The sequence below is a fragment of the Phodopus roborovskii genome, unplaced genomic scaffold, assembly GCF_943737965.1.
Source record: "Phodopus roborovskii unplaced genomic scaffold, PHOROB, whole genome shotgun sequence".
Taxonomy (NCBI): domain Eukaryota; kingdom Metazoa; phylum Chordata; class Mammalia; order Rodentia; family Cricetidae; genus Phodopus; species Phodopus roborovskii.
Window position 1 is genome coordinate 19,032,948 of NW_026126407.1, and position 25,437 is coordinate 19,058,384.

Here is a 25,437-nt window from a genome sequence, read left to right on the forward strand (position 1 = left end):
TTGGATGGTTTGTATCCCTCAAAATTTCTTGCAAGGATGCTTGGTCTTCAATGTGGTAGGAAGTGAGTTGAATTGAGAGGCTGTCATGGGCAATGCTCACGAAAGGGATTAATGTAGTAGGTCTCCTTGACACCAGTTCTTTCCAGAGAGAGTTGTTATAAATGAGCAAGGCCCAGGTCCCTTCCCACACTGGCTCCTTTTTGGTGTGATCTCTCTCTGCCCCATATTCCCCTGTGAAGCCATTCTCCATGAGCCACTCAGCAGAGCTGATGCTTTGCAGTTTGGAGTTTCTGCCTCCAAAGTTGTGAGCTACATTAATCTCATTTCTTCATAAAGTACCCAGCCTGGGGCATTTTGTTCTGACAATGGAAAATGGACTTACTGAGTCTGTGGTATTGTGTTCTCAGAAAACCGACTGAGAGAGACATTGCTTTCAAATTCCTGGCCTGTCTCAAATCTGGAGGTTTTTAGCATCCCCAACTGGTTGTCAAGATGAGTTTCAGGGGGTCTGGAGAGATGGCATAGTGGCCGAGAACACTGGCTACTATTCTGGAGGACCTGAGTTTGATTCCTAGCACCTACATGGTGGTTCACAGCCATCTGTAATTCCAGTCTCGGAATTGATAACCTCATCTGGCCTCCACAGGCACCACTTACACCTGTAGTGCACAGACATGCATGCAGGCAAAATATCCAGACACATAAAAATAAAATCTTCTAAAAAGAGATGAGTTTCAGGGACAGGCAATGAAACTGAGGTGACGAGATAATTGGGCAGCAGCATCCCCAAACACTGGGTTTTGTAAGACACTTCCTTGAGCAAAAGTTGACAATTATTTGTTACCTGAACTATATCATAAGAGGACGCCCCCTCTCCACCCCCCCAAAAAAAAGCCTGAGACAAACGTAGTTCTCTTTAGAAAGGCGCACAGTATTGAATCCAGATAATTTCAATGGAGGTTCTGAGCCCCCAAAGGTGCAGATCCCTGTCAGACTGTATCCCTTCAGTGGGAAGACTGGCAGCACGCCCTCGGAGTTCTTGTCTTCGCTAGACCCATCGGTGCCTGCACCACATCAGTGATTACCCGGGCCGGGAGTTCAAGATCCGCCCCTTACAGGGCGGCTTCGGGTCAGGGCGTGGCAGGCTCCAGCCTGCCCAGGCGCCGGCGCGGAGGTCGCGGCCCGTAACTAACCAGCTGAGGCCGCACCCGCTCGCCAACTGGCTTCAGAGATGGTGGGCTGGCACCGGTGCCTGGCGCCGCGGCCCGGAGCGCGCACTCCTTTTCTCAGCGGAGGGAGCAGGGCTGGGGCGCGTCGTCCTACAAGACGCGCTGACGTCGCTCTGTGCCGGTAGTCGGCGCAGAGCGGCCGGCGCGCGCGTGTGCGTTGGGCGCTCCCGCGAAGCAGGCAGGAGCTGCCACCGCGGCTGTGCGGGTTCCAGGGCGGCGGCCGCCACACAGCAGCGCCGCGGGCGCACCTGCGGGGATGGCTCGGCCCCAGCCCTGCACCGCTGCCAGGCGCGCCGGTAGCTCCGGGGACGCCCAGTGACGGCGGCTGTGCCCTCGGCGCGGCAGCGCCCAGGCCGCTTGGCCAGAGCCCCGCGGCCGACGGCGGCCCGGGCCATGAGTAGCGGCCGGGCCCAGGCCTCGCTGACCCCTGCTCCGCGCGGCCGCCTGTCCCGTTTCCGCTCCGGTCTCTCGGCATGAGCGTCCGTCCGGGCCCGGGGCCGTGGCTGCCCCCGTCCCGCCGCCCGTGGGCGCGCTCGGGGCCCTCGGGCCCGCGGTGCTGATCCCGGCTCTCCGCCACGCTGCCCACCCAAGCGCTCTATGTCCCGGGGGCGCGGCCATGGAGGTGGTGGGCGACTTCGAGTACAGCAAGCGGGACCTCGTGGGACACGGGGCCTTCGCTGTGGTCTTCCGGGGGCGGCACCGCCAGGTGAGCGCCGCTCGCCCGCTGTCTGAGGAAGGCCGGGGAGCCGACGCCCTGGTCCCGGCCGCTGGGCTGGGCGCCCCGGGGCCCGCCTGCCTTTGTGCTTGCTGTCACTGTCCGGGTTTGTTTTGGAGGCCGAAGCCGCTAGACTGAGCTCCACCTACCGACCGGCGGCTGGCCACTGATGTTCTTCCCCTGTCAGTGCGCCTGGTAACCGAAGTACGCCCAGGGACTTGCTGATCAGAGAAGCAATGGTCCCGAGGAGACCAGGACCCTAGAGCTTGCATGGTACAGCGTGCTTGTCCGGGTTCATGCTTGGTGGACCTTCTCCCCCCCCCCCCCCCGCCCCGGGCTCTCCGGAGCTTGTCACCTTTAAGGTGGATAATTGCACACCCAGCGGAAAATGGGCGAGTTTCCCGTTAGCCTGAGGCTTTCTCGGACTAGGAGGTATTGCTTTCCTCTGTGTCCAGGATGCCTCTTACTCTCTCCCACCTCCCTTTTTGAGTTAGACAAACTCCAAGCGAGAAAGATAGTGACCCTAATGTAATAATAAAACGTAGTTGCAAGTTCAAGCCTCAATTTTTTTTTTCAAGCCGCTCTTTCGAAAGTAGGGTCACACGAGGTTTTAGAATCTAAAGAATTTGAGAAGGCACATCGGGAGTGGAAATAATTTTTTTTAAGGCATTGGTTGTTTTGATTGTTGCCAAAGGACCTATTAAAAGCATACTGTCGTCTATTTCTCATTCATTATAAAATTACTTAAAATTCACGAAAAAAAGTGTAATCAAAACAGGCTAACTATATACACATTTCTCCATAACTCCTATGTGGTTGTAAACTTTTTTCAGCTAATGCTATACTCTATTTACTATTAGTGGCTGAGTTGTAGGACATTGCCTTGGTATTGTGTCATTTATCAAATCATTTTTATTTTGAGATTTGTGATCTTTATCATGTTTCCCCAGTACTGTATGTATACTGATTTGCTAAGTATATTTAGCAAATTGTAAGATATATTTACACTTAACAAGTTTTTATTGTTTCGTTTATATATTATAATTTTCAGGCATAACACTGTTTTTCCTTTTCAGAAAACTGATTGGGAGGTAGCTATTAAAAGTATTAATAAAAAGAACTTGTCAAAATCACAAATTCTGCTTGGAAAAGAAATAAAAATCTTAAAGGTATGCTATTTTAGAGTACAATTACATCTTAAATTATAAGTTACTCCGAGTTACATGGGCATATTTATGACATCCTTGGAAGTTTGGTAGAAGTTTGGATATTTGTAGTTGCTGCTAATTTTTGTGTGTTCTACTTTGATTTTGAAATGTTAAATACTCTGAAGCCATTTTTTTTTTTTTAAAGGTAGATTTGGTTTTTTTTTTTTGAGGGCAGGGTCTTGCTATGTAGCCTTGGTTGATTTGGAACTCACCAGATTGTCCGGGCTGGCTCCAAACTCACAAAGATGTGCGAACCTCTGCCTCTGTAGTACTAGGAAAGGTTTAGTTTTATTTATATGTGGGAATATGCTCATGAGTGTGCAGTGGCCAGTTTAAGCTTTTGGAATTCCTGGAGCTGGATGTGAATGCTAGGTAATTCTTGGGTCCTCTGCAAGAGCTTCAAGTGCTCTTAACCATTGAGACATTTCTGCAGCCTCCTTTGATTTTATTTTTAAGAATAGGTGTTTGACGGGGTGGTGGTGGCCCACACCCTTAATTCCACCACTCAGGAAGCAGAGACAAGAAAATCAGTGAGTTTGAAGCCAGCCTAGTCTGCTTATCGAATTCCAGGACAGCCTCCAAAGCTATAGAAAAACCCTGTCTCGAAAAAAATAAAAACAGAAAAAGAAGAAGAAGAAGAAGAAAAAGAAGAAGAAGAAGAAGAAGAAGAAGAAGAAGAAGAAGAAGAAGAAGAAGAAAAAAAAAAGAATAGATGTTTGTGGCTCTTAGCCAAGCAACAGAATTCTATAAAGAATGATTTTAACTTTTTAAAATTTATTCTTTATTTTATGTATATTGGTGTGAGGGTGTCAGATATCCTGGAACTTGAACCACAGACAACTGTGAGCTGCTGTGTGAGTCCTGGGAATTGAACCTGGATCCTTTAGAAGAGCAGCAGTGCTCCTAACTGCTAAGCTGTCTCTCCAGCCCCTGATTTCAACTTCTTATAATTTCTTCTAGTTATTGTGTTATTGTTTGAATGTCAGGCAATTACAATTGGTATATTGTTCTCTTCTATTACCCTTTATATTACCTTTAAGTGTTTGGGGAGTAACAGGAGAACTTGATGTGGACCCCCCCCACACACATACACCTTATAAATATAAGAACGTTATTTTTAATAGTCATTATTATTTCAGGTTTATTTTATTGTCTTATGTGTATAAGTGTTTTTAACCTGCATGTATGTATGTATATGCATTGTGTAAATGTCTGGTGCCCAAGGAGACCAGAAGAGATTTGTTGGATCCTCTTGGATTGGAGTTACTGGCAGTTGTGAGCTGTTGCTATGTTGGGCCTGGGAATTGAAACCAGGTCCTCCCTAAGAGAAGCCAGTGCCCTTAAGCACTGAGCCAATCTCCAGCTGCAGAAGGAAGTTACTTTTTAGGTCTGTTCACAGCCTGTAGCATCATCAAAGTGAGGTGCTTTCAGGGGAAAAGTGAAAGAGCCCATGGTTAAATAAATTTGGTAAACTTTGTTTACTGAATATTTGTACAGTTACAAACATTTGGCTCACTAAAAAAGGGAAATTTTCCACTAGTTTTAGTATCCTTAACCCATTGTTTCCCAGACTGATTTGATCATTGAAACCACCCAGAATCTGCTTTTCTCAGAAGTATTCTGTGGAGAAGTTTTGGTAAAAATTACAGTTCTTGGGATGGAAAAATGGTGCAGCAGTTAAGATATCCCCCCCAAAAAAAGTTTTCTGTGCTTTGAATTATGTTTCAGACAGATAATACTTTTTTAAAAGCACTTTGGAATGTTATGTCTTTATCACCATTTGAAACATTAAAACTTGAAGACTAGTTGACAGTCTTCAATCATACTAATTATTGCATTTGTTTGGCAAACAGCACTCATTAGAAGTCTAAGAAATGAACAGTGATGGGCTGGAGAGATAACTGCTTTTCTAGAGGATCTTGGGTCAATTCCTGCCACCCATATGGCAATTCACAGCTATACATAACTCTAGTTCCAAGCACATTGATACCTCTGGCCTCTATACCCACATGGCACACAGAAATACAAGCAGGCAAGAACACCTATACACATATAAGTAAATAGATAAATAAGATAAAACGTTAAAAAAAGAACTGATGGTAAAAAATATTTAGGCCTCAAATAAGTCTGATCAGATACATATAATTTCATTCAGTAGTAGACTAACTTGTTCTAAGCTGTTAATAAAGGTGTCATAAGTTACAAATAGAATAGATGTATATAGAAATGAGTTTTAATTTGTATACTAGAAATATATTAAGATTATCAGAGTATGTAATAATATTTTAAATTCTTTATTTCCTTACAGGAACTTCAGCATGAAAATATCGTAGCACTCTATGATGTACAGGTACTTTATTTTGGATTTTTTTAACTTAAAATTTAAAAAAGTTTATTTCATGTGAATGTAAGTGAATTTTAATAGAAATTTAAATTTTTCTTACTTCATGTTGAAATGACATAATTTGAGTTACATTAAATTTTTTTATTTTTAAAATTGGATTTATTTGGTCTAGAAAGATGGCTCAATAGTTAAGAGCATTGGCTGCTTTCCAGAGGACCCACACTCAATTCCCAGCACCCATATGGAGGCTCACAACTATAACTCCAGTCCCAAGGGATCCAAAGCTTTCTTCCAGTCTCCCTGGTCATCAGGCTTGTACATGACACACAGGCATACATACAGCAAAAACACCCATGTACATAAGTGTAGCAAGCTTTCTTGTTAGACTGTCTTTGAACTGCCAGCCTGCAAATAATGACCTAGATACTTATTGTTAATTATGAAAGCTTGGCCTTAGTTTAGGCTTGTCCCAACTAGCTCTTATAACTTAAATTAACCCATTTATATTACTCTACAACCTGCCGTGTAGCATTACCTCTCTTTCGTCTTGCTCCTCCTCTTTCCTCTCTGTGTCTGACTGGCGACTCTGCCTTTCTTCTTCCCAGAGTTTTCTCTTTGTCTGGAAGTCCTGCCTATACCTCCTAACTATTGGCCATTCAGCTTTTTATTAGATCAATCACAGCAATACATCTTCATACTGTACTAGTATTCCTTAACACATAAGTTTTTTAAATTGCATTTATTTTGTGTGTCTATGTGGTGTGTGTGTGTGTGTGTGTGTGTGTGTGAATGCAAATGCAAATGCATATGCATGCTGTGGTGTACATGTGAAAGTCCAGGGAACTGAACTTGAATCTTCAGACTTGGAGGTTAGTGCCTTTAGCCTAAGAACTGTCTCACCAGCTCCTTTTTAAAAATAGCATAGAGCCATAGGTTAAAATAAATAATGTGTTGCATGAGAAAATGTAAATAACACTGTAGTGTGGTGTTGCTTAGGGCAACTTGAGGGTTCATATTAAATCTAGCATTTGTTTGTTTGGTTTTTCAAGAATTTCTCTTGTAGTCTCAGCTGTCCTGGAACTCGATTTGTAGACAAAGCTGGTTTTTAACTCACAGAGTTTCACCTGCCTTTACCTCCCAAGTGCTAGGATTAAAGGCATGGGCCACCATCACTGGCTCCTATCACTCCTTTAGTAAATGTAAAGACTGTTGTGGTCAACTTAAAAATTAGGTAAAAACGAAAGCAGAATTTGTAAATCATAGAAGTAGTAGGAAATAAAAACAAAGATGCTGTGCATGGTGTGTGTGTGTGTGTGTGTGTGTGTGTGTGTGTGTGTGTGGTGTGGTTATCACCATGTCATATGCTAGAACTGTTGTCTTTAGATAGGAAATCTGGATTCTAAGGTCATTTTTGTTTGCTTTTTTGAGGCAGAGTCTAAAGTCATCTAAGGCAAACTGTGTAGTCAGAATCATTCTTAGAAATCTTTGGAGAAAAGTACAGTTTTCTAAGGAAGTAGTTGGCTTACATTTAGAGGGTATATGGTGCTTTCTAAAAGTCATGGTTTACATACCAGAGCCATGTGGCTAGTGTGTTCAATGTAAGAGCACAGGGACTAAAACTTTTAGAGGGACCAGAATAGCATATTCTTAAAATCCTTACTCCAGGGAAGCCCATTATTTAAAGTTTGCCTTTCTTAAAAAACAAAAAACAACAACAACAACAAAAAAACTGTTTGCTTCATTTGGACAGTTAAATTCCACCAGTAAAGTAAATGGATGGTTAGATGATTGTGTTTTACTCCTAGTGTCCATTTTTTTATTATTCAGATGCATTCGTTTTGCAAACCTTTTGAGTGGTTGCCATACACCAGGCATTATTCTGAGTCTGGAAATAAAGTGATGGATAAAATTCTTGACTTTGCTGTGGGATGATACAGAATGGATTGTTATACATGCTTATCTAGTCATATCATATCACAAGATATTTAACTAAACCCATGTTATAAAATGTTTAAGTTTTTTCTTTTACAGAAACAACAGTAATATATCCCTTCTGAAAGTATCTTTTGACTTTGGGATTTGGAATGTCCAGCTCAAATACCATGAACAATGTTAACATTTTTGATTATAGAGTATGGTTGCTCTACAAAAATAACTGCAGTGTAAACTCCCATACACAGAAAATATGAATACCAGCTTGAGTAGATATAATTCACTCCTTCATTTGTGAAATTCAAAGCAATATAGAAAGAAAGGACCAAAAAATTCTCAGGTCAAAACTAAGTTCATATCAGTATCCCTAGCTGAAATGTGCATTTTTGTCAGAGCTGTTTGTGTAGCTTGTACTCTTTGTGGGTAGAGGGCACTGGATAGTACAAGTTGGGGCCTAGTACAAAAATTGTTAAATGATATTGACTCCTCGTTTACCATTCTTAGAGGCTTAGAGAACCCTGGCTGTAGGAGAGCAGGTTTTACTTTCAGAGTACTTTTACTTAGATGTCTTCTCCCTTAGAATAAAAAGCATTTTTTTAGTACCAGTTTTGATTGTGGAATGAAGTATCATTAGAAATAGTGTAATCAAAATCCAAGTTATCAATCTTTGAACTCAAGGTGGCTGGATGAAAATGTTTTATTACCCGTTTTGTACTCCTAGAACTAAGGTATAATATAGATTTAAGTATAGCATTTGGCTACTAAGTAAACAGTTTTGACTTAATAGTTTAGAGTTCTTTGATTGTTCATAAAGGGGAAATAGTATGTTTAAAGACTAGTATTAAAGACTTCATATAAATGGAACATCACTTTTATTGATCAGTTTTGGAGCGCTGTGTCAAGTTTATATATATATATATATATACATATATATATATATATATACATATATATGCTGTTTCTGTTTTAAAAGCTTTTTTTTTTTTTACATTTTTTGATTTTGTATGTGGGGGATGAGGTGTTGTGGTGGGTTTTGGAAGTCAAAGGACAACTTTGAGGACTTGATTCACTTCTACCATGTGGGTCTGAGGTAGTGAACTCAAGTTGTCAATGCTTGGTAACAGACACCTTTATCCACTGAGCCATTTCATTGCCTGTATATGTTTTTGTTTGTTTGTTTGTTTGTTTGTTTTCAAGACAGGGCTTCTTTTGTGCGACCCTGGCTGTCCTGGAACTTGCTGTATTGATCAGGCTGGGTTCAAACTCACAAAGATCTACCTGCCTCTGCTTTCTAAATGCTGGAATCAAAGACGTATGCCACCATAATCGGCTATATATGTTTTTATAAATTGCAAATTTTCCTTTCTTCATTCATTTCCTTCCATCCCATTCTCTTCTTAGTTGTTGCGCTGGTGTTCAAACACATTGGGCTTACCCATATTACATATATAATCTACCTCACATCCTAAAGTAATCAGTTCTGACATTGTTACAATTTAGATAGCATGTAAAGGAACATATTTTCCATCTATTAATGTTAAGACCATCAGACATGGTTAGAATGACAGATTAGAAGAGAAATGACAGTTCTCAGATGTAAATACTGTTTGGTATATTTCTTTTAGAATTTTATGGTCTTGCGGTGAGGGTGCATTCCTTTCATCTCAGTACTCACCAGACAAGTTGATCTCTGTGAGTTCAAGGCTAGCCTGGTCTACAGAGTGAGTTCTATAACATCCAAAGCTACCCAGAAAAACCCTGTCTTATTTTATAACACGTTAATCCTTAGTTTTTATACTTTTGTTGTTTTGTTTTGTTTCATTAAGGTTAAACCTCTAGGAATGAGGGAGACCTAGTTAGAGAGCACAAAAGCCTATGGAGCTGTCTCAGGTCTCATAGTGAACCACCAGGTCAGGTTCTTTAGTAGGATTGCCACCTTGTTCCAAGTATAGATTATTGTAAGGGTACTGCTTTGGTCCCACAGCTTGATGAGGAGGAAAGTCTCCCTAACCCAGAACATGAAAACCATGAAGGCCACAAAGCCAAAGAGCTATTACACATGACATCCCAAGAAACAGGTGTAAGGGACATGCCCAATGCATCAGTTCTCCCCAGTTCAGCCTCGGGTTTGGGGGGGGGTCCCATTCATACTAGGGATCCTTCTCATGTGTAAACAGTCAGGGAGCCTTTGGTAGTCACCACACTCCACTCATAGTCTTCCAAGCACACATTATACTTCTTGGCTGCAGCCCTTTCTTCTGGGTTCCTAGGATAGAGCCCAGCAGCATTCCTTGGTCATGTGGAAGTCTATCCTGGCTCCCAGCGGCACCGTGTTGCAAGTTGTCTTTGCAGCCCCCAGACTCCCAGGGCTGGATCTCCAGCTATGGCCATTTTCACCTTCTCTCAGTTTTTATACTTTTAACTGTGAGAAATTTGTTAACTTTTTTGTACAGAAATACAATGCGTGTTTGTCAAGTGCTACCCCCACCTTTGGAGACAAGGTCTCTCACCAAACTCTCATGAGATAGACAAGACTCATAACCCAGGTAGCAAGCTCTGCTTGTTGCTGCTTTTTCCCTGAACCGGAACTCTCTCTCTCTCTCTCTGTCTCTCTCTCTCTCTCTCTCTCTCTCTCTCTCTCTCCTTCCCCCTTCCTTCCTTCCTTCCTTCTTCTTTTCTTTTTTCTTTTCTTTTTGAGTTTTCAAGACAAGGTTTCTCTTGGCTGGCCTGGAACTCTCTTGCCTCCCAAATGCTAGGATCAAGCCATGGGCTACCACTGCCTGGCTGCCCTTTGTTATTTCTTTTCTGACTTTCCCATTGCTGCCTCTGGTGTTTGGTGTGTGTGTGTGTGTGTGTGTGTGTGTGTGTGTGTGTGTTTGGTGTGTGTGTGTGTGTGTGTTTGGTGTGTGTGTGTGTGTGTGTGTGTGTGTGTGTACCACTGCCTGGCTGCCCTTTGTTATTTCTTTTCTGACTTTCCCATTGCTGCCTCTGGTGTTTGGTGTGTGTGTGTGTGTGTGTGTGTGTGTGTGTGTGTGTGTGTGTGTGTGTGTAATATTTCCTTGAGCCAGTTAAGGAGATGTACGGAATATAGTGATGAGCAGAGATGTGATTCTTGTTTATGGTTTTGTGTGGAAGATGGCATTAAGCAAATAGGAGAAGGTTTTCATGCGCAGAATAAAATGAGAGCTGATGGTGCTGGAGAAGATAGAAGGAGCCAGATGGTGTGATCTTTATTCTTTAAAAAAAAAATCTGTTTTTGTGACTTTCAGGAAGCATCAGACAGGGTGATAAAAATGAGGAAAATCAGGACAGTACTTGTTGGTAATAGGTGATGGAAAAAAAGATGTCAGGGAGTGTGGTATATTGTGAGATAGTTTTGTTTTTTTAGCTTTTTTGTCCTTTTTGGGGGGCCACTACCCAGCTCCCAAGTAAATCACACACAGAGGCTTATTCTTAGTTATGAATACCCTGCCATAGCTTGACTTGTTCCTAGCCAGCTTTCCATAACTTAAATTATCCCATCTACTTTTGCCTCTAGGCTTTTTCCTTTTCTTACTTCTTCTTACTGGCTGGCTGGGTGACTGGCCCCTTACATCCTCATCCTCCTCTCCTTGTTCTCTCCTCCACACTTCTTCCTCAGTTCTCCTATTTATACTCTTTGCCTGCCAGCCTCTCCTATCCTTGCTCCTGCCTCAATATTGGCCATTCAACTCTTTATTAGGGCCACTAGGAGTTTTAGACAGGCACAATAACACAGCTTCACAGAGTTAAACAAATGCAATATAAACAAAAGCCACACACCTGAAAATAATATTCTACCATATTTTGTTTATGATCTAACAAATAAAACATGCATGAAGATCAGAGTGCAAAGCTAGCCACACTAGTTAGCCATAGAGCCTGGCAGTAGTGATATACCTTTAATCCCAGCAGCCACACTAGTTAGCCATAAAGGCCAGTCAGTGGTGCTACACATCTTTAATCCCAGCATTGAAAGACATGGGCTACATGAAGTTGGTCTAGTCTAAAAGAGAAACAGAGCTTACACAAAGGTGATCCCAGTATTTGGAATGATATGCCTTTAATCCCAGCTCTAAGGAGGTGGAGACAGAAGTGATATGGCTGGACAGAGAGAGAAATATAAGGCAAGAGAAGACAAGGAGCTTAGGGCAGCCTGAACAGCAGTCAGTCTGAAGCAGTTAGTCTGAAGATGCAGTCCGAGGACAGGATCGCCCCTTCTGACTGAGGTAGAGGTAAGAGCTAGTGACTGGCTGCTTTGCTTTTCTGATCTTTCAGCTTTCCAACCCTAATATTTGACTCTGGGTTTTTTTTTTTTTTTTAAATTAAGACCAACTAGCATGGTCTTAATACGATGGGGATATTACATGTCTTGATTTGAAGGGTACACATTTATCATAATTAATGGAACTGTATGATTAAATAAGACTAATGTTAATGTGTGTGAAGTACATGCCAGTTAAATACAAAAGAAGATGGTTGGCATTCATAGTTTTAAAAAATATTTATAACATGAAGTATATTTCTATTACTAAGCTACCCAGACTATAATTGATTGTTATAGCATTCAGAAATGACCAGAGATGATGAGCCCTAATTATAAGGAAACCTAGTTAGAGTGTTGTTTTTACAGCGAACTTGTTTAGGATCTTGTCCAAATTAGCACTACTAACCTTGTCACTATAATGGGTATGTGTGTACCCTATAGGTTACTCTGAGGCTGTCCAGTGCCAGGTAACTACAAGGGAAACAACACTTAAGGATTATAGGAATGGCATTATATTTCTTCTTTCCTGTGAGATAGTTCATAGAAGTTGTCTGAAGACTGGAAATGAATTTAAGAAATTAAGTAGAACCTGGCTAGGCAGTGGTAGCACACACCTTTAATCCCAGCACTTGGGAGGCAGAGGCAAGTGAATCTCTTGAGTTTGAAGCCAGCCTGGTCTACAGAGTGAGTTCCCAGACTACATAGTAAGACCCTGTCTTGAATACCCCCCTGAGAATTTTAATTTCACTTTCTGATGAAGTTTGTGAGTTTATTTTATTAGTTCAACAACAAATAAGTAAGTGTATTTTTTATTAACTCATCATTTTAAAACTTAGTGTTTAGGTTTTTTTTAATTTTTATTTATTTTCTAGGAATTACCCAACTCTGTCTTTCTGGTGATGGAGGTAGGTATTCTACCAGTATTGACAAGTAAGTATTAATAAAGTTGACTGAATGATTTCAATTCTGCTTTATAAAGAATACAAAATTTAAGTGATTTAATTAAATAAGTAAAATATTTTAAAATTAGGTTTTATTTTACAACTGATTTTAAATTAAAATTAACAGAACAATTAAATTCATTTTGAATCATTTTCCTTATTTTAATTGTTTTTTCTTTTTTAAAGTTAAATTACATTTTATTGGCTGGGCATGGTAGTTAATGCCTATAATTCCATTAGAGACAGAGACAGGCGGATCTCTGTGAGTTTGAGACTAGCCTGGGTCTATAAGGCAAGAGTTCTAGGATAGCCAGAGCTACATAATAGAGACCCTTTCTCAAAAAAAAATAATTGCATTTTATTTATTTATTGTATGTGTATCTGTAAGGGAGAGGGTGGGCACTGGCTTGGAGAGCATAGGAAGACTTTCAAGCATTGGCTGTCTCCATTCTCTGTCTATCAATGAGGGACTCAACTCCTTGGCACCCTTCCCTGCTGGGTCACTTCAAATCCCCCCTCTCCTTTTTTCTTTTTAAACCTAAAATATTTTTGTTGTTTTTATTTGAGATAGGTCTAATTGTGTGTATCTCAGCTGACATCGAACTCACTTTATAGACCAGGTTGTCCTTGAACTCAGAGATTTGCCTACCTCTGCCTTCCGAGTGCTGGGATTAAAGAAGTATACTACCTTGGTAGGATATAAAATACTTTATTTTAATCACAATAGCAGTATCTTTTTATGTTAATTATTTTTTCTTTTATTTATCAGTATTGCAATGGTGGAGACCTGGCAGATTATTTGCAAGGTAATTTTATTACTGCGTTTACTTTTATTAATGCATACATGCGTGCGTGTACATGCACACCATGGCACATGTGCAGCCAGAGAACAATTTGTGGGAGTTAATTATCCCCTTCCACCATGTGGGTCTCACAATGGAAGTCAGGTTATCAGGTTTGTCATAGACACTTTTCTTTACCTGATGAACCATCTGATTATCCCTGCAGGTTAAATGTATGTTTATCAATACTCAGTAAAGATCGGTCTGTTTCATTCTGAGAGGTGTTTCTGAAACTTGCCCAAACTTGTGTAGAAATACTCAATAAGTATGTGTGTGCTTGTTTTAACTTGTAGTCATTTTGCTGATCATCTTGTTTTTATTTTCTAAACTCACACAAGTATTGAACTTTTTCTCTCACTGATGAGGAAGGGGTCTTTCCCCAAGAGGGAAGATCAACTAGAATTTTTTTCTTCAAAAAGTACAGCTGCCTTGCCATCACTCATTAGTTCTTTTCATTTCTTTAAAAATAACATTTTTAGCTAGTCAGTGATGGCACACACCTTTAGTCCCAGCACTTGGGAGGCAGAGGCAGGCATATCTCTATGAGTTCAAGGACAGCCAGGGTTACACAGAGAAACCTTATCTGAACAAACCAAAACAAAACATGTTTTAAAGCCATGAAAGTAAAAGGGGGAGTAAGTGGGAGGAGAAAGGGAGTTGAAGGATAATGAAAAGTGATAGGAATTATATATATGTACATACACAAAAGATTGTTATTATGTATAATTAATATATGCTAGTAAAAAGCCAGAGATATAGCCCAGTGGGTAAAGCTACTTGCTGCCAAGCCTGACAACCTGAGTTCGGTACTCAGGCAGGGTTCCACATGGTGAAAGGGGAGAACATATTCCTTTAAGTCATCTGCTGACCTCCATATGTGTGCTTCCTGCCCACTAAGTGAATAAGTAAATATTATCTAAAGTTTTAATAGATGCTAATAAAAACATTTGAAAAATTAAAATCAATGGAGCAGGAGAGATGACTTAGTGGTTAAGAGTACTGGTTACTCTTCCAGAAGACCTTGGTTCATTTCCCAGATCCACCTGGCAGCTCACAAGAGTCTGTAACTGCAGTTCCAGGGCATCTGATGCACTGTTATGGCCTTTCTTAGCACCAGGCTTGCATGTGGTACACATACATACATGCAACCAAATACCTACACACATGAAAATTAAATTTAAAAATTCATAGTCAAAGAATATATTTGCATAGACATTTCTTATAATTTAAAAAGTCAGTAACATAATAAGGAATAAAAATATTGAAATTATTTTTGGTAGATTTTAGTACTAAATGACACTTACAATTCTGAACCCCAAATGTGTGCAACATTTATGTGTCACATATCAGATATCCTGCACATCAGGTATTTATATTACAACCCATAACAGCAAAATTACAGTTACAGAATAGGAACAAAATAATATTATTGCTGGGGGTCACCATATGAGAGGGTTGCAGCGATAGGAAAATTGAGCACTGATGACCTAGACATTGACTTGACTCACCTACTAACATACAGTAAGAAACTCATATCTTGGCTTTTGTAAGAAAAGAGATATGAAAGAATGTATTCATTCTAGGTTTTTAAATTTTATTTTTTAAGATTTATTTTTATTTTATGTGTATTTATGTCTTGCCTGCATGTGTGTCTATGTGAAGATGTCCAATTGGACAGATGTTAATGTTATTTTTACCTTATTACACATTTGAAAGTTCTATAGAATGTATTTTAAGAATTGTATGGCTATGCTCATAAAAGATTTAAAGATTTAATGTGTATGTGTGTGTATGAATGAATGTATGTCATTTATGTGCAGCTGCCTGTGGGGGGCCAGAAGAGCTCACTGTATGTTCCTGGAACTGGAGTTAGAGGTAGTTTTTGGTCATATGATGTGGCTGCTGGGAACTAAACTTGGTACTGGGAGCACGCTTAACTTTGAGCCATCTCTCCAGCCCATCATGAAGGTTTTAAATCTCTCATGTAGGTTCAAGTGATTGAACTTATGACATTTATATTCATTACTATAGGAAATTTATATTTACATACTTAACTATATTTGTGTGTACATTATATGGTAGGTCTTTTGAAGTGTCCGATACTAACTATATTGTTTTGTATTATCACAACTACTTTATGAGTTTCATCAAATTTATAGAGAATAGGGATCGTCTTTCAAAATCACACATGGGGCAGGAGCTAGAATTTTAAAAGACCCACACCAAGCTATTAGTTCATAGCCTCTCCAAATGCTGTGATAGTTAGAGAATGATGAATACAGGAGTGGAAACATGACTGCATAAAGGTCTCTTCACTCCTGAGAGATCCATTGTGGGCAGGAGTATTGTGGTTATAAGAGAGAGGGGAAAAGAGACAATACTACAGAGAGCTCCCTGACAGTAGGTTTTACAAAACTACATAAGGGTTTTGTAAGATGAATAATAAAAGACCCAATAAAAAGAGACAGATGTTGGGTTCAAGCTTCAACCTGAAGATCAGAAAAGCAAAGCAGCCAAGCCAGTAGATCTTGCCTCTACCAAGCTGAAATGGCAATCCTGTCTCCCTGAATCCTCAGAGACAAAAGCTCTCAGTTCCTGTCTCCTCCTTTTATTCCTTTCTCCCTTTCTCTACCCAGCCATATCACTCCTGTCTTCACCTCCCTAGTTCTGGAATTAAAGGCATGTGATCCCAGGTGTGTGAGCTGTTTCTGTTAGGACTGGATCAATTTCATGTAGTCAGGATAGCCTTGAACAAACAGAGATCTATCTACCTCTTAATCCTGAGTTCTGGGATTTAAAGGTGTGTGCCACCACTGCCTGACTTCTGTGGCTAATTATGCTATTTTGATCTCCAATGGCTCTAATAAATTAAACAGTAAGTCACACAGGGTTTCATTTGTCTTTAGTTTCTGCCCATGACCTGCTTGGTACTAAACTCGAACATTTTTCCTGGGCATAACCAATATAAAAGGGAACTTACTTTCTTCTTGCTTTTTGAGACAGGGTTTCTCTGTGTAATAGGCTGTCCTGGAACTCCCTCTGTAGACCAAGCTGGCCTGGCCTAGAACTCACAGAGATCTGCCTGCCTCTACCTCCTGAGTGCTGGGACTGAAAGCATGCACCACCACTGCCTGACAGGAACTATACAGGAACTGTAAAGGATATTACATTTGTTGAGCACCAGTTGATTTTGTGTGTTTAAAATTTTATGTGACTCCTTTTCCATCAGCTAAAGGAACTCTCAGTGAAGATACTATCAGAGTGTTTCTTCATCAGATTGCAGCAGCCATGCGAATCCTGCACAGTAAAGGAATAATCCACAGGGATCTCAAACCACAGAATATCTTGTTGTCTTATGCCAATCGAAGGAAGTCAAATGTCAGTGGTATTCGTATCAAAATAGGTAAATAGCTATAAATTGCTTCATGAAAAGGGCCGTTCCAGACAGTACTTTTAGATCATTTTAGTTCAGAATTATTAGACTGATGGATTTTGTTGATGCTATTTTGAAATTGTTACAGGGTTCATTGAGATCTGTTTAGATATGTCAGTCTTTTTCCTAAATCTGAGAAGGGCCAGATGCTAAGCCTGCTTCTCTGGGAGGGGAGCTGATATAGTATGCTTACAGGCATCCAGTTACGTGACTTAGACGTCCAAACTTAGACGTCCAAAGGGCCTCACTCAACCTGTGCAGGTGCTTTTAGTGGTTACAGTAGTGTTTGAAGGTTTTAGTGAAGAGAGTTCAAATTGTAAATGTGGTATTGATGTTTGATGAGAGGTATGTTAATTAATAATTTATTATAAGTAGCATCCTCACTTGCAAAGACTAAGGATCCTTGGTTAAATAGCTGGTAAAGTGGTGACTTACATAGTTGACTCTTGCTACTATTTTTAACTTCTTTAAACTGAAATAGCTACTTGTTTTCATTGGTGTACAGACTTTTTAGATAAACAATTTATTTTCACAGTTCTTTTGTACCTTATGTTTCTTACAGAATTATATGAAATTTATAAACTATGAGCAAAGTGTCATTTGGTTCTTTTATTTTTTTAATTTTGTGAAACAGCTGATTTTGGTTTTGCACGTTATCTACATAGTAACACAATGGCAGCAACACTGTGTGGATCCCCAATGTACATGGTGAGTGAAAAGAACTTTCGTATATTGTTGTCGTTAATTATGTTAACATTAATTTAATCACACAGACACCTTGCTTTAGCTTGGTGGAATTAAAATTTGTTCCACATTTGTTTTTGGTTTTTGAATCTTTTAAATTTTTTTATTATTTTATATGGATGAGTGTTTTTCCAGCACATATGTCTGTGCACCACATGAATGCAGTTCCTGAGGCATCCAAAAGATGGTATCAGATGCTCTAGAACTGGAGTTATAGACAGTTCTGAACCATATGGGTACTGGGAATTGTGCCTGGATACTTTGGAAGAGCAGCTGGTGCTCTTAACTGCTGAGCCATCTCTCCAGCCCCCTGTTTTTATTTATTTACTTGATTGGGTTTTTGTTTTGTGTGTGTGTGTGTGTGTGTGTGTGTGTGTGTGTGTGTGTGTGAGAGAGAGAGAGAGAGAGAGAGAGAGAGAGAGAGAGAGAGAGAGAGAGAAGAGAGAGAGAGAGAGAGAAAGATACCCACTGTATAGCTTTGGCTGTCCTAGGACTCACTCTGTAGACCAGGCTGCCCTCAAGTTCACAGAGATCCACCTGTCTCTGCCTCCTGAGTGCTGGGATTGAAGTTGTGTGCCCCCATGCCAGGCCCTGTTTTTACTTTTTAAAGATCAGTTATGATAGCAATCCCTAAGTATTGGTTATTTTGAAGTTGCTGTGATACAATACCATGAGCAAAAGCAACTTGTAGAATGATGAATTTATTTTATTTTGGCTTATGGTTCCAGAGGGACAGGAGTCCATAATGGCAAGACAAATATGGCCACAGGTAGCTGGAGCAGGAAGCTGGCTGATCACATCTGGCTGATCACATTATGTCCACAATCAGGAAGCCAATAAGTTAGGGAGAACAGGAAGTAGGGGTGAAGCTGTAATCTCTCAGAGCCCACCTCCAGTGACATACTTGCTCTAGTAAGACTCGCTGTCATGAAAGTTCTATAACCTCCCCAAACAGCACTACCTGGGGCTCAGGTGCCTATGGGAACATTTCTCATTTAAGCTGCAATACCCTGTTAGATTTAATTGAAAATAAAAATGTATATACTGTTATAGTATACTTAATATGTAATAATTAAGAATACTTACAGAAAGCTGGGCAGTGGTGATACATGCCTTTAATTCTAGCACTCGGGAGGCAGAGGCAGGCAGATCTCTGAGTTCAAGGCCAGCCTGGTCTACAGAGGTAGTTCTACAGAGGTAGAAACCCTGTCTTGAAAAACTAACAACAACAACAACAACAAAAAAAACCCAAACACACACACACACACAACAACAAACAGAATATTTACACAGTGCCTTTTAAGGCACATCCTCCTCTATAAAATATGCATATTTTTACATTGTCTTAACATTGTGGAAGTTGTTTTTCTTTAGCACCACACTTAATGCTTTTTATTCTTTAATAATATATAGTAGGTTATGAAACATAGGAACTAATGTGAAGTATCAAGCTTAAAAATAACTTAATTGTAGAACTGCAGGATTATATGAAATGAATAAATATGGCTCTCGTGAGGCCAGTCTAATCTACATAGCATGTTCCAGACCAGCCCAGGCTACATAGTGACACAGTGAGACCCTGTCTCAAAACATAAATGCCCATTTAAGTTCTAAGTTTGTACCCTAATGTAAAATCAGTTTTGAGTATTGGCATATGTCTGTAATGTCAGAGTTCAAGAGGATGAAGTAGGAAAATCTTGAATCCCAGTCAGCCTGGATGGAGTAGCGAGATCCTCTCTCTGGCTTGGTGATTAAGAGCGCTTGCTGCCCTTCTAGAGGCCCTGAGTTTCAATTCCCAGCAACTACATGGTGCCTTACATCCATCTGTAATAAGATCTGATGCTTTCTTCCGGCCTGCAGGCACACTTGCCAGAAGAACACTGTATACATGTTACGGAGCGCTTTGCCCCCACCCTGGTCCCAGAGCTGCATCAGCCCCAAATAACACACAGAGACACTGTATTAGATATAAGGCTGTTGGCCTGTTACTAGCATTTCTTATTGGCTAGCTCTACGTTAAATATTAACCCATTTCTATTCTTCTAAGTATTTCCACGTGGTCTTATCTTACCAGAGAGAGGGGCCAGACCTCTTCTCTCAAGTCCCTACATCTTGACCCTCTACACATCTCCCAGATTCCTCCTTGTCTCCTAGTCCGGCTTGTCTTGCCTTCCCATTGGCCAACAGTGCTTTATTCATTAACCAATAAGAGAAATATATTTACAGACTACCATCTCCCATCATATAAATAAATTTTAACAGAAAAAAGGTACTAAAAAAAGGCTCTCTCTCATAAAACCAAAATGAAACATTTAGAATCTGCTTTGAGGTCAAGGGAACTAGTAATCAAAAGTCTAGTTTTTTTTTTAATAAGGATTTAATTTTTAAATCACAATTTTATTGCTCATATTTAATAAGCTCTACACTTTAATAGAATTCTTAAAAATCGTATATTTTAAGTATGAAATTAGATTGGGGCAGGGCTTGGTGGCATATGCCTATAATTCCAACATTTTAGGAAATGGAGGTAGGAGGACCAAGAATTAAGACCAGCCTGTGATATGTATAGCAAGACTATGTCTCAAAAAAGGAAAAGAAAGAAACATTAGCTTTGATTCCTAAAGAAAGTTGACTATCTGGGGAATATAGCTCAGTGATGCAGGCCCTGGGTTCAATCACCTGAACCATGAATCGGGTGGGGGGGGGAGTGAGGAGGTGGGCGGTGGAACACTCATTTGAGAAATTTACTTGGAGAGCAGAAAGAGAGAACACATAACAATTAAGAGCACCCATTGCTATTGCAGAGGGCTGGGTTCAATTCCCAGTACCCTTCCAGAAGTTTCCAACCATCTATAACTCCAATTCCAAGGGAACCAATACCTGTCTGTGACCTTTGAGGGCACTGCACATATGTGGTACACAGACACACATGCAGGCAAAACATCTACAAATAACATGGAAAAAATTTAAATTTACTAGGAACAAGTGTTATGTATGAAAAATAGTTTCCCATTCAGTGTAGTTGACCTCTTTAACATTTGTTTGGTTAATTTTTTTTGGGGGGGGTGGGTTTTATTTTGAGATGGGGCCTCTGTGTAGCTTTGACCGGCTTGGAGCTTGCTATATAGACCAGGATGACCTCAAACTTAGAGAGCTGCCCCCTGCGTACTAAAGGCATGTGCCACTATGTTCAGCAATGGATATGGTATTTTAAATGGTATTTTAAAACAATACTTGAGGCCTGGAGAGATGGCTCAGAGGTTAAGAGCACTGGCTGCTGTGCCAGAGGTTCTGAGTTCAATTCCTAGCAAAGACAACCATCTGTAATGAGATCTGCAGCCCTCTTTTGGCCTGCACGAGTACAGACAGGCAGAACAGTATATACATTAAAAAAAAAAAAAAAATCCAGGAGTCTACCTGGGTGATTTTGGGCTAATCATGAGCCTCCTTGGGCATGAGAAAAGACCTTATCCCATAAAAACAATAAAACAATAGTTGATGAGATGGACAAACTACTTAGTTAAAATGCCACTACCTTTTGTTTTTATTGTTCTTTTTTTATGAGTCAGGGTTGCCCAAGCTTGTGAACCCTCAGCCTCCCAAGTATTAGGGTTATAAACATGTGCCTCCACATCTGTCTTTGAGATAGTTTGTATTATTGTGTTTTGTGGTATAGTTTTTGTTATTTCAAAAGTTTTTAAATTACAGAAAAAATAATAAGGGATAATGTAACAAATATCTGTATACCTATCATCCATTCTTAACAAAAAAATTGCTATTTTTGCTTTGATCTCTTTTTTAAGGAAAAAATATTCAGGTGCTCTAAGTCCCTTTTGTACTTTACCCTGATCCTATTAAGTTCTCATCTCTCACCCTGAGGGAACCTCTGACCTGCAATTGATATATATTTTCTTTATTACTTTAATACTTTTACTATACTTTGTATCCATTATAATATATAGGCATAGTTTCTTTTTTCATGCAACATTGTATTGTAATTCTAAGTTCATGGCAATATCATTCTATCAGGGTAATAACACAGTATGTTAACATTTTTATTTAGTAATATGATCAGATCATTATCAGTGAATCAATATGTGTACATTAAGGCTGTAACTAACATAGTTCTGTTTCTTGAATTTTTGTGAACAGGCTCCTGAGGTTATTATGTCTCAACATTATGATGCTAAGGCAGATTTATGGAGCATAGGAACGGTGATCTATCAATGCCTAGTTGGAAAACCACCTTTTCAGGTAGCCTGGCTTTTTCTTACATTCTTGGTTCTAGGATCTTCTAATTTTTGCAGTCGCCTTTGATTTATAAAATAAGGAATACTTTGAAATCAGTAGATTTTAGGCTACTGGGTGATTTATTTGATTTTGTTACAGGTAACCCTGTGGGGAGCTTTACCAGGGTAAAGCTTATTTTTACCTTTTTAGGATATGCCAGCATATCTTGAGTTCATATTATCATGTTATAATTTTTGTTTTATTAATTTTTAACCTGAAAACTATAACAGTGAAATTCCTTATCCAGCATGGTATAAAAAGAAATCAGTAATGCAATCAAGTTACTTGCTTTGTATTACCAGTGTGTTTCATATGTAGACACACTTTCACTAATTCAACCACTTCCTGCAAGAGTGCTACTGTTAGGGAGAGACAATATTGGCAATATACTTGCTTTTTTTCTCTCCCTGAGTCCCTTGAAAGTCATAAACTAAAACACCTAGATTATACACAACACTAATGTACTTATTGGGTAGGTTATGTAACCTCCAGAGTAGCTGCTCAGAAGTTTCAGGCTCCTTTGAATGTCTGACCTCAGAAAAGGTATATTGTACCAAGATACTCAGATTTTGCATATTATCTCAGAACTTAACCTCTGAGCCATCACTCCAGCCCCTTATCTCAGAACTTTTATAAGTCTTTTGTGCCCAGCAATTCATTCATGATCAGTCCATAGTACTCAGGGTCAGCATCCATATACATTCTACAGTAGGAATATGAATGAATGTTAATCGTGGATTTGGAAGTTTTGTTTCCCTCTATTTAGAAAGTTAACTTTTTCTTTTTCTTAAATAGGCTAATAGTCCTCAAGACCTAAGGATGTTTTATGAAAAAAACAGGAGCTTAATGCCTAGGTATGTGATGAAAATTTATTTAATTTACACTGGGTTTTACTTTTAAATTTTATTTACTAACTTATTTAGGTAGTAGTTGTTCTCTGTAGCCCATTTAGCCTCAAACCCACAACCCTCCTACCTTACCTTTATAGTATAATTACAGGGGAATAACCATTCCTGTCCAGTCTAGGTTTACTGTTTGTGAATGCAGTGTTACTTATTTTAATACCATTTTGTGCATTTTTGTTGATGAGTCTTTTTCAACTTATAGTATTGTTATGATAGGAAATTAGAAAGTTGCTAACACACCATAAATACCTACATAGTACTGTGTCATTTGTTATTTGTCTTTAAAATGGAAATTTAACAAAAGACATCATAGAACTTACATGTGTTACTTGTGTAGAGGCAAATAGACACAGATTCATAAAGCAGAAAGTTAATTTCTACCTAGGCTGTGGACATTCTATAGCAATAATCAGAGTTATTGTGTATTTTTCCAAATGTTCTTCGTGGGAATTCTTTATACATGCCTGAAAGTAAGTGTGTGTGTGTGTGTGTGTGTGTGTGTGTGTGTGTGTGTGTGTGTGTACACATGCAGTTTAAGATAAATTACATTTTGAGTTGTATTTTCTTTCTTTTTTAAGATTAATGCTCAGGCTGACCTCTATTCAGCCTCCTGAATGCCAGACATGCCTGGTTTTTGTTTGGTTGTTTTTTTGTTTTTGTTTTTTTTAATGTTATATTTTAGATGATCAGCAACAGTATGCTTACCCTATTTGATAGCTATGCACAGTCTTATAAAATTAGGATTTCTATTTTATTTAATCACATTCTTTTTCTTTTAGCTTTTTGCTCACTACAAACAGGCTTTAGTGAAAATTAGTGGGGAGGGGTATCATATACCACTGTGCATTTCTTTTTAGAATTAACAGCTGGAAATGGAATTGTTGGACTGACAGACAGGTGCACTCTCTAAGTAGTCTTTCCTGTTTGATGCAGCAGTGTAAAGAGAATATCTCATAAAGGGAAGAAAACCAATTAGCTATTTTAACTTATTCTTCTCATTAATTGGCTTATTTTTATTTGCCCTAATATCTTTTACTAGTTTGTATCCAATGGCATATATATTTCTGTTCTGCTCCTCGTTTTTTCAGTGCCTTGCTGTTTTAATACTGGCTTTTGGAAATTGTATTCCCTGTAAATTGTATTTAATTAAGCTTTGCCCTTTTCTAGACAGAACTGGAGGAGGTTTTTTGTTTGTTTGTTTGTTTGTTTGAAATGTTTTTTGTTTTGGTTTTTGTTTTTTGAGACTTTTATAGCAACTGTTAATACAGATTGTATTAAAACTCAAGCTCTCTGTTCTAGAAGATACTTGTAAATAATAGTGTTCACCACATGCAGGAATCTGTTCAAGTTGCTGGTAATTATTAAAAGTTAGTATAGTGCTGTTTTCTCACTTGAAGGTATGAAGCTTCTTGTTATAGATGTAATATTTGTGAAAGTGTATATACATTTTCACTTACCAAAATGAAGGCAAAAGTAATGTGGCTAAATACATATAAACTTACCTCTTACATTGTCTTTTACCTCAGTATTCCCAGAGAAACATCACCTTACTTGGCTAATCTCCTTTTGGGTTTGCTTCAGAGAAATCAAAAGGATAGAATGGACTTCGGTAAGTAAAACTTCAAGCTTTGTATGTTTTCTAATTTTATGTTTTCTGAAACGATTGTATAGATTGCATAGAGATATCACAAAGAAATAAAAGTCCATTTCACTTTTGTTTATCTTTTTTATTTCACTGTTTTAATAAAGATTCAAGTGCTTATTATGTTCCAAGAATATGGGGTAGAGAAGTCAAGAAATTCTGTGTCTTCACAGAGTTGATAGTCTAGAGGAGGAAAGAGAAATAATAAATTATAAACTTTAATTGTATGTTGTTAGAAGGTGCCAGGTACTGTGCAAAAATAGGAAAAAGGAAGAGCTATGAGAGATACAGAGTGAGGAACCAAAATTTTAAATAAAGTAGTTGTCATATGAACAAAGACTCAATCAACCTGAAATGAAGGTGTGTTATATGACTACCTGAGGGAGAAGAATTTCAGGCAGAGGGGAGGCTTTGAGCTAGGAGCTTGAGATCCATTGAAGAGGCCACTTGAAAATTAAATGTGATGGAAATCATTAGAAGGTTTTGAGCAGGGGAAAGTTGATCTAATGTTTTTAGAAGTATCCGTCTGGTTATTTCTTTAGAACAGATTATGTGTGACATGAAAGTCAAAAGCTGAGAGTTAATTCACTTGAGAGTGGACCATAGCTTAAGTTGGGGTAATAGCAATAAGGGATATATGAAGTAGTTGGGATTCTGGACCTTTCTCGAGGTAGGAGTTGAAATGGTTTGGTAAGAAACAAACTTAAAGATGACTCCATGGATTTTGGCTTGAGCAACTGAAAGAATGGCTTGTCAGTTACAGAAATAGGAAAGCTGTAGATAGAGGGAACTGTGGGGACCAAAAGAGATCTGATTAAATATGTGTATTTATGGTAACCACTGAATAGCTAAGTACAGATGTCAGAAAGCACTTGAGTGTTGGGCAAGAGCTAGGCTGAGGATAAATCTAGGTGATGTCAGCCAATG

At 39.2% G+C, this 25,437-nt stretch overlaps 1 protein-coding gene across 2 annotated transcripts in view; it reads left to right on the top strand.

The window, feature by feature from the left end:
• Positions 1 to 1,266: 1,266 nt before the first annotated feature.
• The window catches only part of Ulk2 (unc-51 like autophagy activating kinase 2), a 71,682-nt gene continuing 47,511 nt past the window's right edge, over positions 1,267 to 25,437 (top strand). Inside the window, exons 1-10 of one of the 2 annotated variants that reach the window (XM_051180447.1) lie at positions 1,267 to 1,935; positions 3,021 to 3,113; positions 5,461 to 5,502; positions 12,586 to 12,618; positions 13,424 to 13,460; positions 16,726 to 16,899; positions 17,564 to 17,637; positions 21,826 to 21,927; positions 22,759 to 22,817; positions 24,395 to 24,477. In XM_051180447.1, the coding sequence (XP_051036404.1) occupies positions 1,846 to 1,935; positions 3,021 to 3,113; positions 5,461 to 5,502; positions 12,586 to 12,618; positions 13,424 to 13,460; positions 16,726 to 16,899; positions 17,564 to 17,637; positions 21,826 to 21,927; positions 22,759 to 22,817; positions 24,395 to 24,477 (787 nt within the window). In that variant the 5' untranslated portion in view covers positions 1,267 to 1,845. Of the gene's footprint in view, positions 1,936 to 3,020; positions 3,114 to 5,460; positions 5,503 to 12,585; positions 12,644 to 13,423; positions 13,461 to 16,725; positions 16,900 to 17,563; positions 17,638 to 21,825; positions 21,928 to 22,758; positions 22,818 to 24,394; positions 24,478 to 25,437 lie in introns of those variants that run through there. The other variant, XM_051180448.1, reaches the window with a different exon arrangement.